Source organism: Chelonia mydas, chromosome 4 (assembly GCF_015237465.2).
Source record: "Chelonia mydas isolate rCheMyd1 chromosome 4, rCheMyd1.pri.v2, whole genome shotgun sequence".
NCBI classification, from domain to species: Eukaryota; Metazoa; Chordata; order Testudines; family Cheloniidae; genus Chelonia; species Chelonia mydas.
Window position 1 is genome coordinate 126,379,169 of NC_057852.1, and position 14,677 is coordinate 126,393,845.

Sequence of the window (14,677 nt, forward strand, 5' to 3'; positions counted from 1 at the left end):
GGGCACCTGTTCCAAACCCCCCAGAGTGAACACACACACCCACAGGAAAAGAACAATGGATATAACAAAGGGAGATGTTTATTTACAGAGCGATGAGAGGAGAAAAACAACAAGGGAAAATGTAGGGGGAGCAGTAGAACAGGGTTGCATCCAAATCAAGGCCCCACAGGCCCAGAGGTAGCACAGTCTGAAGGGGCAGACAGCGAGTAATGTGTCTGCACACGGAGTTCAGGAGTCCTGAGCAAAGTTCCAGTCCACTGCTGAATCTTGGGTGCTCCTGGTTGTCTTCGGCACCAGTGAACTTTCCCCAACAACCAGTCTGGTGCCCTCTTCTGCCGCTCTCTGCAAAGCCACACAGAGCGACAACCTCCCCACTTAACTAACTAGCAGCCCCCCCTCCTTATTTCCAATGCAGAGTCTCAAGCCCCAGTACTCACAGCCCAATGCAGCTCTGGGCAGCAGTGATACTGGGTCCAGCTCTGGCCTGTCCTTCTTGGGCAATTCCTCCCTGGCACAGTGCTCCTCCTGGCTCCTGTTCTGGGGTGTCCCCGATCGGCCGCCCTGTCCTTCCCGGGCTTCAGGCAGGTTCTCTCCTGTTCACTTTGTCCAGGGCCTCCCTGCTGCAGACCTTCTCTCCCTGGGCTCCAGAGCCACATCCCCAAGTTTCCCTCCTTTTTCTCACTGCTCCCCCTCCCCAATAGGAAAAAGATTTAAAGGGGCCATGCTCTCTAAACCCCAAAGGGTTACACATACAACTCAGAAAAAAATGAAGTATTGCATTTTCCCATTGTGGCACTTTCAGTCCTAATGTAGTTCGTGTGTGTGTGTGCGCACACACACAAAGAGTTATAAATTAGTCCTATAAAACTTCATATATCTGAGCTACAAAATAAAAGTTTGCTCCTTTCATGTTAGGAAAGACTTCACAAATTATCTTTTTCTTATCTCATTCCATGGCGCATACACATATATAAATAACTGAAGTAACTAGCAGATGTCTTTTCTCACATTTTTTCCCAAAACCACACTGATAAACAGCAAACAAGGAGTGAGCACAGAGCTGTGCTCATTTCTAACTAATCATTTCCAAAAGTAGTACAATAAGGATACACCAAAATCATGAAGAGCCACTTAATAGGAATTCTTTTGAGCGTCTGGGTTGCTGTCTCACCTGCTTTGTATTTTCATTCAGGGGAAAGAGAGGAGAAATGCATAATAGAAGACATTCCAAGTGATACCTTGATTACTGGTAGGTAGATGTTGCTACATAAGGGTCAATGTGTTTAATATTTAAAATGTTAATCTATGAAGTTCTAATACTGACAGCCTGATTTATAATGCCAAAGCCCTGTGGCTGGCCTTGCTTAGGTGAATGAGTGGTGGTGATGGTGAGTAGGGCACTGTGACAGACCCAGACCAGTGGGGTACAGGAGTCTGGTCTTATTGGGATCCAGGTACAGGAATCTGGTCGAAGGCAAATATACTGGCCACTGGATGAAGAGTTTTCTGTTCCCTGAATGACCAGAGCAGGAGCTGCACTAGAGCAATCAAGAAACTGCTAGAACCAATTAAGACAGGCAAGCTAATTAAGACACCTGGAGCCAATTAAGAACATACTAGAATCAATTATGGCATGCAGTCTAATCAGGACACCTCGTTTAAAAAGGACCTCCCATCAGTTAGGGGAGGCTGTGCAAGGAGCAGGGAGTGAGAACATGTGCTGCTGGGGGACTGAGGAGTACAAGTGTGATCAGGCTTCAGGAAGAAGATCCTGTGGTGAGAGTAAAGAAGGTGTTGGGAGGAGGCCATGGGGAAGTAGCCCAGGGAGTTGTAGCTGTCACACAGCTGTTACAAGAGACACTGTAGACAGTTGTAATCCACAGGGCCCTGGGCTGGATCCCGGAGTAGAGGGCAGGCCCGGGTTCCCCCCATCCCCCTCAACTCCCTATTTGAGACAAGAGGAGGTGACCTGATCTGTGGGTCCCACCAGAGGGGAAGGTCCTTGGCCTATTCCCCGACCCACTAGGTGGGTCAGTAGAGACTGCGGGGATTGTTCACCTCCCTTTCCCCATGCTGGCCAGTGATGAGGTTAGCTGAGTGAACAGCAGGTTTGAGTCACTAGCAAAAGTGGCCAAACTGAGGGCAGCCGTGAATCTCTGAGGTGAGCAAATCTGCCAATAAGCGCAGGACCCACCAAGGCAGAGGAGGAACTTTGTCACACGGCACAAAGAGTATTTCCTTCTTTACTCCCAAAACAAGGGCCAGTCACAATATGGAAATGCACTATAGCTACTGCTCCATGCTAGCCATGCAAGTGTTACAGTTGTGTCGTGTATTGCATGCTGAGTAATAACATGAGAGGACTCCATGTTTCTGAATTTAAACTAGCTCTTTATTAAGAGAATTAGTTACAGAATTGCTGTGACAGCAGCTAGCATTCAAGCTGTGTGCGCACAGAATGGCTTCTTGATGCCATCTCCAAACTCTTCCCTTCTATCTCCTGTGATCGTCCCTCCAAGTTCCATGCAGGTTGCTACAAGAGTCCTCTGCACTGACCAGAAGAGCTGGCTGAGCTAAGATGGAAAGCACACAAAGCACCTATTTCTACAGATGCCATTGCAGTATGTGCTTCCTTGGAGGAATTCTGGTTTAGTCAACCATTACTCCTACAACCTATTACAGCTCGGTTTTGCCACTCTCCCCACCAACGTGAGATCTGCATTTTCTGTTTAGCAGTGCTCAGGACCTCATTCAACACCTGCTTAAAAAAAAAAAACAAACCCATTCCACTAGGTGTTTTATAGTGAGTGCATTAAAATCTTCCCAGATAATGAGAAAGCAAAAAGCCCTTATTTGAGAAGGAGAAATATGCAAAATTGCCGGGGAACCATCAAAGAGCTGACAGCTTGTTGTTCATCAGTGCTGGGGGCTGCATAAAAGACAATCATACAAACGTAACTAGAGTAATGGATACCTGAACTTTTGGGACGATCTGCCATGTGCCATGGCTTGCTAACCAGGCCAGAGCATGCAAGGCAATGATAATAAATTGTCACTTTTATTTCATTAGTTTGTAACTTCTTGCTCACTCCATTGTGGTGCAAAATGCCACAATCTAATTATATGGTGAACTGGACAAAATCATAATTCTATTAAGTATGTAAGTTATCTTGTACTTAATTTTGTTTTTATAGTGACTTGATGTGAAATGAAAAAGTGAAAGATATTTAATATACTAATTTGTAAGTAACAGATTTGTATCTGTCTTCTCAGGGAGTTACAAGGTACAGAAATGGGGCATACATGAACACAGGTTTCTTGAATCTGCTCCTGGTTTGGGAATGTTTGTGACCGTTACAACTCCTACTAAGGAGGTAAAACTTATTCACGTTTTTGGAGGCATTTGTACTGACTCTTGGAACAGGAAGGTCATACAATCTAAGGGGAATGGACAATATTTTTAAAAATAGGTGCCTAAAATTAGGTTCCTAAATCCATATTTAAGCAGCTAAATAAGTGGTCTGATTTTCAAAAGTGCAGAGCACATGTTGGTTGTCATTACGGTCAATAAGAGAAGAAGGGTACTCAGTACTAGAAAAGGAGATGATAAATTAAACCAAAAATATTAGATTAACCATCAGGATGCATATACCAGCAATCCCCAACAACTGCCTTCATTGCCATTGGATGTTCTACATTTTTGAAAATCAGGCTAGTTATTTATGTGCCAAAGTCAGGACTTAGGAGCTATGCTTAAACACACAATTTTGACTTTAATTTAGTGTCTTTAGACAAGTTTTAGTCCTCAGTGTGGACCACATTTTTTCTAGTTTTTATTCCCTAAATAAAATGTGAAACTTAGGTTATTTGTATTTATATTAATAATATAATATAATTAATATTCAAGTTTAAAATGTTAAATATATTCTGAGGTATGATACGTAGAATTTTATTTTTATGTTAATATCTATAGTTCATAAATAAAAAAATACACTTAACACATTACAGCTACTGTTGTCAAAATTGTATGGTCCACAAGGAACATTCTCTTTTACGTCACACTCACCTGGGGAGCATAATATCTGTTTGCAGTCTAACTCCACAAAGCTTATCTCATTTGGAGGAAGTAAACTGGTAAGAGTATTTCTTGAATATTTTTTTTAATGATGATATCTGTCCTATCTAAATACAGGCTCTGGAAGACAAATGGACATACAGTATAGAGGTCTAGGAGCATAATTAATGACGAGTGAAGGGATTATGAAAGTATCACAGTCGATCCATTTGTTCAATGTTGCTCTTTGATCTTGCAAAGCAATTCCACATAGGTGGACCTTTGGCATAGTCAGTCTAATACAGTGCAGATTAATTAATGTTTGTACAGCACCTTGATTATGTAAAGCTTCAAAGTCCTGATTAATATGATGAAATGTTATAAGGGGAATGGTTTATCAACACAGATGCAGGTACAAAAGCGCACTTATCTGAAAGCTGTTACATTTCTGTCACTCCAATTTCTTTGAGCAATAACTCTATAAACTTTGACAGCTTTCAGAGTAGCAGCCGTGTTAGTCGGTATCCGCAAAATAGAAAAGGAGTACTTGTGGCACCTTAGAGACTAACAAATTTATTTGAGCATAAGCTTTCGTGAACTCACGAAAGCTTATGCTCAAATAAATTTGTTAGTCTCTAAGGTGCCACAAGTACTCCTTTTCTTTCAAAACTTTAAAGAATTAAAATCTATGGGATAGAGCCACACATGAATTATATATTTATTGTTCTTTTTATCATTATAAACTAAGCTAAACTTTGGAAGTTACTGGAGGAAATTGCCTTTAGATGCATCTTTAATAACCTACTAGAAGTGCTACACTATGCCGGGTGGAAGACCTAGGACTGATTCTCATTATCTCTGTTTCTGACTTTGCTTCAGCTACAACCTGACTAAGTGGGAAGAGTATTAAAAAAAAGGATTGATAATGGTATCAATTTTTAATTAGAGTGGTTAGTCCTAAGAATGTTCTTTTTTTGCCGTTTGTTGGACACAGTATAATAAATAGTTCATAGTGGTCGAATCAATAGCATCAGTATAAAATACAACACTAATAACAAAGTATGTAAATTTGTGTAATTAAAGATTAAAACCTTGAAATATATTAATTTTAAATATCTTATCTCTTTAGTAAGGACACCTATAAATAAGTTAAATACCATTCCTACAAGAAGGCTAAAAGGAAACCTTTGTTATTTATGACTCACTTTGTTTCTGAAGACTTTTTTTTTTTTTTTTTTTTTTTTTTAAAAAACCCCCACACCATAAATCCATGGGACTAATAATTGTTGTTGTTGTGTTCATAGCGTATCCACTTCGACATTAGAGTTGGAGAGCATTTTCTTGATGAAGCTATCGCTCAAGCCAAGGACAAAGTTAATGAAGTTAACTTTAGACTCGGACATCTAATTGAGCAAATTCATCACATATCCAAAGAACAAAACTATCACAGAGTATGTTTGTTCCCTAATAGAAATATGAAAGAATAATGCATGGAAACATCTGGATTTGGAAAGTAAAATGTTGGGTGGCATATTACAATATTTAGTTGTAGTATTATTTTAAATTAAATGTTATTAAAAGTACTATTAATATTTAACCAAAATGATTCTACAGTTTGTAAGTTATTACTTAAAACTGAACAATACACATTAAGGTTTGTAAAACGCTTTGAAGCTGTAAAGCAAAATACAGTACATAAGCTAAGCATTGATTTTTAATTATTCTTTATATAACGATCAGTTTTACTCAACAGTACTTTCCACTAATTAAATCATTTGGTTAATTTTAGTTTTGCTGGTCATAACTTCTATAATTCAAGTTGTATGTGCTTCAGATTTTCATTTAAATTCTATTTTCACTTGCTCATAACTTTGTGATAAATTACTATTTTGGGCTGAGATTCTCAATACTTAATCTCAACCTAAAAGTGAATTTGTTTTAGAAGGACTGAGTAAAATCCTTCCATTTGCAACAGCAATTTGTAGACACTTTTTGGTTAACAGAACACAAGAATGGTAATTTCAGTTTCACTCCTCTTCACAGAGGACGAGGGCCTCTCATTATTTTCACAAAAATTAAATAAGGGATAGATTATAGCATTTAGCTACGCCCACTCTATTCATCTTCTCTGACCAGTTGCTTGCAAGGGAGAAAGTGTCTCCCTTGTACATTTCTGAGCCATGGTTTCAACAGTCCTAATATGATGCACAGGATGGAAAAGGAGGACACTTACAAGATCTAGTTGTATATAAATAAAGCAATGAAATAAATAAATGTGAGCTGCAATGTTAAAAAAGCTGTTTGAGCATGCATAGTAGTAATTTTTGCTAATAATAGGAACTACAATGCTAACTGTGGTGCTTAGCATCATAAACCCCTATTCTAACAACACAGATGTGAGTGATTTTGCACACATGCACTATTTGTAGGGTCAATATCTATGAAGAATGTTTTAAACACAGACATTTTCTTTGGACAGAGATTGCAATGTAGGAATTAATTCTATGAGTGTTATTACTATACAGTGCATATTATTGAATATATGATTGAAATCTCTGTGTCTGTGCCAGCTATAAGCTCATTAAGCATAACAACACTGGATTTTTGCAGTGTGTTCTAATTTCTCTATCTAGAACACTTCTCTCTAAAATAGAAGAAAAAGTAATTAAGGAAGCCCCGTGAGACTTTCTGAGCTTGATCCTGAATGACGCTTGTGCAGAGTAGTGCATATGCACATACAAGGTAAAAAAACAAGTCTGTTAGGCTGGAAAAGGGAACTCAATCCTGCGGTCATGAGAGTGGAGGTGTATGCAAGTTGCTCCAATTTAGTAGTAGGAATAAAGCCCAGGACGTGATCCAATACCTTTGAAATCAATGGTGTTTTGTCATTGTCTTTAACAGGGGCCGGAGCAAGTCCCAGAGAAGGAAATTTGGAGTGAAGGGTCAGATTGCAGTGTTGCAACATCTAAGTCACTTTTGTGAATCTAGTTCCAGGCACCTAGTTGCTTCTTCAGATGCCTAAATACCTTTAAATATATGGCCCTAAGTGCCTTATTGTGGTTCCAATTCAGGGGAAAAAAAAAAAGTCTGTGCTTAACTCCATCCCTGTTCAGCAGAGCACATAAGCATATGTTTAACATTATGAATGTGTTTTAGTCCCCCTGACTTCAATAGGACGTATGCATGTGCTTAAAGAACTATACCTAATGCCCAGCCCAACCCATGACCATATGAAACTTCAGCTCACACTTTCACTGCAGCACAAAAGCCAATCTTACATAACCTGTTGTTCAGCGCTCAAGCGGTGATTTGCAACCCTGATAGTAATATGGATAAGAGTAAGTTCAAACTCTTATTTTCATCAAATTGATAATAGTTAAGAAGAGAACATTGTAGAGGGCTTGTTCATTCTCTCCAGTACGTGGATAGACAACACATGCCTTGATACCAGGTGGCAGCATCAAGTACTGTACTTAGATTTTTTTTAAATCAAATAATTATGCCGTTTCCCTTTTTTCAACAGGAACGTGAGGAGTACTTTCGATTGACAAGTGAAGAAACCAACAGCAATATCCTGTGGTGGGCTCTTGCACAAACATTAATCCTTATGTTAGTTGGAGTCTGGCAAATGAAATGTCTTAAAGATTTCTTTATAGCTAAAAAGCTTGTTTAAGACTGATAGAAGTGAATACACTTCTAAATTTTTCAACATATAATGCATAATGTCTACATTAATAAAGCACAAAATGCAAAAATATGCACTATTTCTGATGTCTTATCATATACATAAAAAGGTGAAATGAAACTAGTTTTCAAGTAGCTGAATATAGTAATCCTCTGGTAAGAAAAATATTACAAGAAAATATGAAGTATATGAATTGAGTGGGGGGAGGGAGGAAATTGGCAATATACTCTTCTCAAGCATCACTCATGCCTTCCACTCTCAATAATTACTACTCCCAGATTCACACTGTTGGATCTCCCCTCCCATTTCCTTCTGCAGAATCCCAACCGTAGTTCCCCCCACTTCCTTCTAAAGATTTAATTTATATCTTAATCTGACTAGCACCATACATATATAAATCTAAATGGCATACAGTTGGCAGTCCATCCTGCCTTTTGGCAGTTTTGTAGTCCCACTCCAAGTAATCTTGAATAGTTATGTAAATTATCACATGTGAGAACTATTTTATTCAGTCTGGATTATAGAATTCCTGGCAATCCCTGGATTTGTGACTCTCAACTTTATGTAAGATTATTCATACAGTTTCAATTCTTCAGTATGTTTCTTTGTTGGAAAGCTATTTTTATTTTAATTAAGAGGCCACAGATGTTACTTTTGAGTACAGATCATAGTGGATTTATCAGGAGCTTTGCAGTGTATGACTTAATAATGTAGTTCCCCTCCAATTGGATTAACAGATGGGTTGAGAGAGTTTCTTCTATAATTTGACACGTTTTATTTAGTTATAGTTTATGGAGAACTTGATTTAAAAGCAGAAGATGGGTGGTGTGCATCTATCACAGCAAACATCTAGCAACTTACTTCCTTACTAATTTATGTCCTATTCTCTTCTGTGAAGAAAATAGCTTGAAAGAACATATAGACCGTTTACAAAATTTAAAGTTATATATTTCAAATGGGTTTCGTCCTCATCAGCTTTCAAGTAATTTTTCTCTATCAAGCTTTTGGGCTTGTGTACATAGCCCCTCAGTGCGGATTATGGGGGGTTATGAACGGCAGTGTGCAATGTGTCTGCCCTCATGTAGACCCTACTAGGGGGAACTAATAGGAACCTAGTTCATATTAACCTAACTCCCATTGAAATCAATGGTTATAGGTCAGACAGTTTGTCTTCTGAAATCAGTGGGAATTAGGGACCTAGGTACTTTTGAAAATCCCACTATCTGCATCTTTAGGTACCTAAGTAGTTTTTAAAATGTGTCCTGTACAATCTTTTTAAAACATTTGATGCAAGCAGTCTATGCATCTGAATTTTTTATGTTTTGGGAGGGGTCCCAGACTAAGTCTGTGGGATATGGAATATGCTAAATATTTTTAAAACTGGTGATTTAAGTAGTACTTTTCTAACTTGATGCTTGCTAATTATGACCTAATTCAGACTTGATAGGACCAAGTTGCATGGTTCCCAGGTAGGCCTCACCCCTGATTTGTCCATAGACCTTGAAGGTAGGTACTGAAAAGTGAGTGAGAGAAATCTGTAAACCATAAGAATCAAAGATCAGGCCAAGAAGCCTCAACTTTCAGATCAACAAGCCATCTGAGGAAAAACTCATGTTCCAGAGTCTCCAAAACTGATCAGCTTAAAGAGAGGAATGACATCAATGTCTCTCCCTGCACCCGAAGAAGGTCTATTACTGCCAGCAGAACATCACCATTTGGCAACTTTTCTGCAGTTCCAGCTCCTACACAATGAAAGTCCAGAAAACACAACCCCTCTATAATTTTAAGTATCATATTTCATCTTTTTGTATTGTTTAGTCTTTTGGTTTTAATTCCCTGGAAGCTGTTCCATCCTTTATTTTTAGCATGTGAAAATAAAAGTGCGGTTGTATGCGCACAGGTATGTGTAGAGCTAGGCAATTTTTTTTGACTAATTGTTTTTCAACATAAAAATTCATTTTGGGGGGGGAGGGGTTCCTGAAACTATTTGCCTAATTTGGGTCAAATTCAACTGATAGGGAGGGGGCAAAGCCAAAGCCTGGCTGCCTTAGGCTGGGTGGGACAAAACTGAATCCCAAGGGCTTCAGCCCCAGGCTGCGGGACTATAACCTTAGCCCCACTGCCCAGGGCTGAAGCACTTGGGCTTTAACCCTGAGTCCCAACAAGTCTAAGCCAGCCCTGGCGACCCCATTAAAACAGGGCCGTGACCAGTGGTGAGCTGGAGCCGGTTGTTAAATTTAGAAGCCCTTGGGACAACCGGTTCTAAAAGGGCTTCGAAATTTAACTGGCCAAAAGTGGCGCCTTAGGCGCCGACTCCATGGGTGCTCCAGCCCTGGAGCACCCAAGGGGAAAATTTGGTGGGTGCAGAGCTCACCTCCGCTCCGCCTCTGCCTCCTCCCCTGAACGCACCGCACTGCACCGCTCTGCTCCACCCCACCCCCTCTGGCTTCCCGTGAATCAGCTGTTCGCGTGGGAAGCCGGGGTGGGCTGAGAAGCAGGCAGTGGCTTCGCACTTAGGCCCAGGGAGGCGGAGGTGAGCTGAGGCGGGGGCGCGCAGGGGAACCACTCAATGCCCCAGCTCACCTCCGCCACCCTCGGCCTGAGCGGGAAGCCACTGCCTGCTTCTCAGCCCTCCCAGGCTTCCCGCTGAACAGCTGATTTGAGGAGAACCAGGGGAGCGTGGAGAAGCAGAGTGGGGTGGTACGTTCAGGGGCGGAGCGGAGGTGAGCTGGGGCTGGGCACGGGGTGGAGAGCAAATTTTCCTGGTGGGTGCTCCAGCCCTGGAGCACCCACTGAGTAGGTGCCTAAGGCACCACTTTTGATGTGATCAGTGGGGGGAGCAACCGCTCCCCCTGCTCCCCCCCAGCTATGCTCCCCCGCCCCTAGGAGCCAGGGGGACCTGCCAGATGCTTCCTGGGAGCTGCCCCAGGTAAGCACCGCTGGGACTCCCCACCTCGCCCCCCGGCAGGTCCCTCTGGCTCTTAGGGGTGGGGTGGGCATCCACTACGGTGGCCCACGAGACCCTCCTGTCCAGTTCTGAGGGCAGTCAGGGGACAGGGGAGGTGGGTGGATGGGGCAGGGGTCCTGTGGGGGGGCATCAAAGAACACGAGGGGTTGAATGGGGCAGGAGTCCCGGGGGTGTGGGGGTGGGCAACAACCCCCTCGTGGGGTGAGGAGGGAACCAGTTGTTAAGATTTTGGCACCTCATCACTGGCCTTGACCCACAGTGTGAGAACTGCTGGGTTAGATACCGCATACTAATTGAAGGTTAAGAAGGAAGTTTTATAATTGGCTCTAAGGTTGTGGTGCAAACATTAGATAATAATTTGGTTTCAGTATTAAGCTATTTAGCCAGATACAAATTATTTATTTGATTGACATTAGTAAAATTCCTTCTTTGGGATTTATAAATAAATGGACAGCCACCTTCTTAGCCTCCCTCTTAAAAGTTATATAACGGTTGATTATATCTCTGGCATTAATTTGATGATTTAACTTCAGTCCACTATTGAGACTACCTGGCTTGATTAGATTATGATATGACAGTGTTTTATTCTTAGTTTACTTTATTATTACTAATATCTTAGCTTTGGTGACATGTTTTCTTGATTCTATTTTAATTTAAGATTTTTAATAAGATTTAGAAATTGATACTGAATCATGTTTCTTTCAATAAGCAACATGAGTCCAGAACCTTTGAGGACCTATGCTGGATAGCAGCAGTTCAACCTAAAAGCCTGACCAATTCCTCCTGGTAAGTTTATGGTTCTGACATTTCTCTATCTTATATTCAGAACAGCATTTAGAGTAGAGATTAGAGATGGTTGAGAATTTTCTATTGAAATTTTTTTTCAACCAAAATGGCCTTTGTTTTCCTCAATGTAAAAAAACCTAAAATAAGTTTTTACTAAAAAACAAAATCCTCAAAAATTAAAAAAAGTTTTCATGGAAAAGTTTTACCATTTTCTATCTCTAGTTGTGATTATTGTACCCATCTACTGATTTAGCAAGTTTGTCTTGATAAAATTCTATTATAAAATACTACCTATATTCAGCTATTTAAATTAATTGGCTGAACATTCTAATATTTTTCCTTTTAAAAGAGTTTCCAGATGCAACTGATTGTTCTATTGCTACAGATCATGGGAGAGTTTCTAACATTATATTTTTGAAATGCAGTTATTGAAAGATGTAAATCAGTAGGTGCTTAATAAAATTAAGTAAATAGATGCAATGAATGATGTCTTTTTTCATAATACAAAATATTCCTTTAAAAAGCACTTTTGGCACTGTGAGACAAATTGCAGGAATTTTTAGTTTTGTTGTCTTTTCACCATTAATACAAATAAAAAAGGAATACATACAACGGTTTAGAAAGCACTTAACTGATCTTAAATCACTAACAGTTTCCACCACTATTCTGAAAATTAAGAAAGGTATTCTAAAAGTAATTATTTTTTTGTCTCATACCTGAGTTCTGGGATCTGTGTTTCCCATTCACATGCTGATAATATCAACAACACATGCAGCTGAGCAGACCAGTGAAGTGCCTTTCTTAGCATGATTTAACTGTTAGTGATGTCATCAGCTGCAGCAGAAACCTGAGCTCAGACTCTAGCAAGTAAAAGAGAGTGATTCTTGAATATCATTTAAGCCTGATTTGTCATAGAAGGAATATATTTATGCCAGTACATGGTTATTAATTCATCTGGCCCTGGACAAAGTCAGTATTTGCATGCTCGTAACTGTTAAGAGCTGCACACAGGAAACAAAAATTTGTGGTACCTTTTAACTAGAGTTAGTTTAAAAGAAAAAAACAAACAGAATTTCCGTCCTGTAGGAAATTGAGATTTCGAAATTTGGATTTATCCCAAATAGGGATGAAAAGTCAAAGTCTCAGAATTATTCACAAAATAATAGATTCCAAAATATTTTGTTTTGACCTTATCAGAGCATTTCATTTTAACAAGGCCAAAAAAATTTCATTTCTGCTATATTATACTATAGTAGAAACAATAAAGTCAAATGAGATGATTACGTCAAAATGAAATGTTTCAAGTTTACATGAATAAAATGTTTTGCCATTATAGAAACAAAACATTTTGATAATTACCCACAAAAGTTAGATGAAATTGATACATTCCAGCAAAATGTTTTGATTTAATTGAAAACTGTTCTGTTGGAAAATTTTGGCTAGCTCTAATATTAACAATCTTATTGAACCCACAAACTTATGAATGAGATCATGGATACTATTGTTCCAATATGCCATCAGATGGTAATGTTTAGATATAAACCACCCTGGTAGGGGGTCAGAGGTGCGTAAAACCATCCCACCTCATCGCCCTGCTAGGGAGAGGAGTGGATAAATCCTGCCCCTCTCACCACTCTGTTGGGGGCTAGGAGCAAGGTGGGAAAATCTCTGCCCCTCACCCAGCTCGGTGGCAAGGTCAGGTAAATCCCCCCTGACCGTCCCGTTGTGGGGGGAGGTGGGTGAATCCCCTCATCTGCTCACCGCCTCATTGGGAGCGAGAGGAAAAAAGACTCTTAGGCTCATTGCCCTCTTGGGGGGTGGGGTTGGTGAATCCCCCCTCACACATGCTCACTGCCCTCTTGTGGGGGGACGGGTTGGTGAATCCCCCCTCACACACGCTCACTGCCCTCTTGTGGGGGGACGGGTTGGTGAATCCCCCCTCACACACGCTCACTGCCCTCTTGGGCAGGACGGGTTGGTGAATCCCCCCTCACACACGCTCACCGCCCTCTTGTGGGGGGAGGGGTTGGTGAATCCCCCCTCACACACGCTCACCGCCCTCTTGTGGGGGGAGGGGTTGGTGAATCCCCTCTCACACACGCTCACCGCCCTCTTGTGGGGGGAGGGGTTGGTGAATCCCCCCTCACACACGCTCACCGCCCTCTTGTGGGGGGAGGGGTTGGTGAATCCCCCCTCACACACGCTCACCGCCCTCTTGTGGGGGGAGGGGTTGGTGAATCCCCCCTCACACACGCTCACCGCCCTCTTGTGGGGGGAGGGGTTGGTGAATCCCCCCTCACACACGCTCACCGCCCTCTTGTGGGGGGAGGGGTTGGTGAATCCTCCTCACACACGCTCACCGCCCTCTTGTGGGGGGACGGGTTGGTGAATCCCCCCTCACACACGCTCACTGCCCTCTTGGGGCGGGACGGGTTGGTGAATGCCCCCTCACACACGCTCACTGCCCTCTTGGGGCGGGACGGGTTGGTGAATCCCCCCCTCACACACGCTCACCGCCCTCTTGTGGGGGGAGGGGTTGGTGAATCCCCCCTCACACACGCTCACCGCCCTCTTGTGGGGGGAGGGGTTGGTGAATCCCCCCTCACACACGCTCACCGCCCTCTTGTGGGGGGAGGGGTTGGTGAATCCCCCCTCACACACGCTCACCGCCCTCTTGTGGGGGGAGGGGTTGGTGAATCCCCCCTCACACACGCTCACCGCCCTCTTGTGGGGGGAGGGGTTGGTGAATCCCCCCTCACACACGCTCACCACCCTCTTGGGCGGGACGGGTTGGTGAATCCCCCTCACACACGCTCACTGCCCTCTTGTGGGGGGACGGGTTGGTGAATGCCCCCTCACACACGCTCACTGCCCTCTTGGGGCGGGACGGGTTGGTGAATGCCCCCTCACACACGCTCACTGCCCTCTTGGGACGGGACGGGTTGGTGAATCCCCCCCTCACACACGCTCACCGCCCTCTTGTGGGGGAGGGGCGGGTGACGGGCAGCTGGAATTCCCTCCTCTCATAACTGCCACTCACTTCCAGCCCTGAACTGCCACCGCGCCGGGCAGGAGGAACAGGAGTGGGGCTCTGGGTGCAGCTGCCAAATGCTGCCTGCCGCGGATGGAAGGCCAGGAGACGAGACGAGACAGCCTCCATCGTGGTTGGGCTCTCCGGGCCCAA

At 42.4% G+C, this 14,677-nt stretch overlaps 1 protein-coding gene across 6 annotated transcripts; it reads left to right on the forward strand.

Annotated features, from left to right (window-relative positions):
* The first annotated feature begins 668 nt into the window (after positions 1–668).
* Positions 669–7,801, forward strand: LOC102933273 (transmembrane emp24 domain-containing protein 11). 6 transcript variants are annotated; one of them, XM_043544858.1, is made up of 5 exons: positions 680–1,253; positions 3,278–3,284; positions 4,009–4,134; positions 5,359–5,505; positions 7,578–7,801. In XM_043544858.1, exons 1-5 carry the CDS (start codon positions 1,120–1,122, stop codon positions 7,725–7,727), a joined length of 564 nt encoding a protein of 187 aa, XP_043400793.1. In that variant the 5' UTR covers positions 680–1,119; the 3' UTR covers positions 7,728–7,801. The 6 variants fall into 6 exon arrangements, with proteins under 6 accessions (XP_043400794.1, XP_037754192.1, XP_043400793.1 ...); XM_037898263.2 differs by having other exon boundaries at positions 680–1,249; positions 3,274–3,284; XM_043544857.1 differs by having other exon boundaries at positions 686–1,253; positions 3,278–3,374.
* The last annotated feature ends 6,876 nt before the right edge of the window (positions 7,802–14,677 follow it).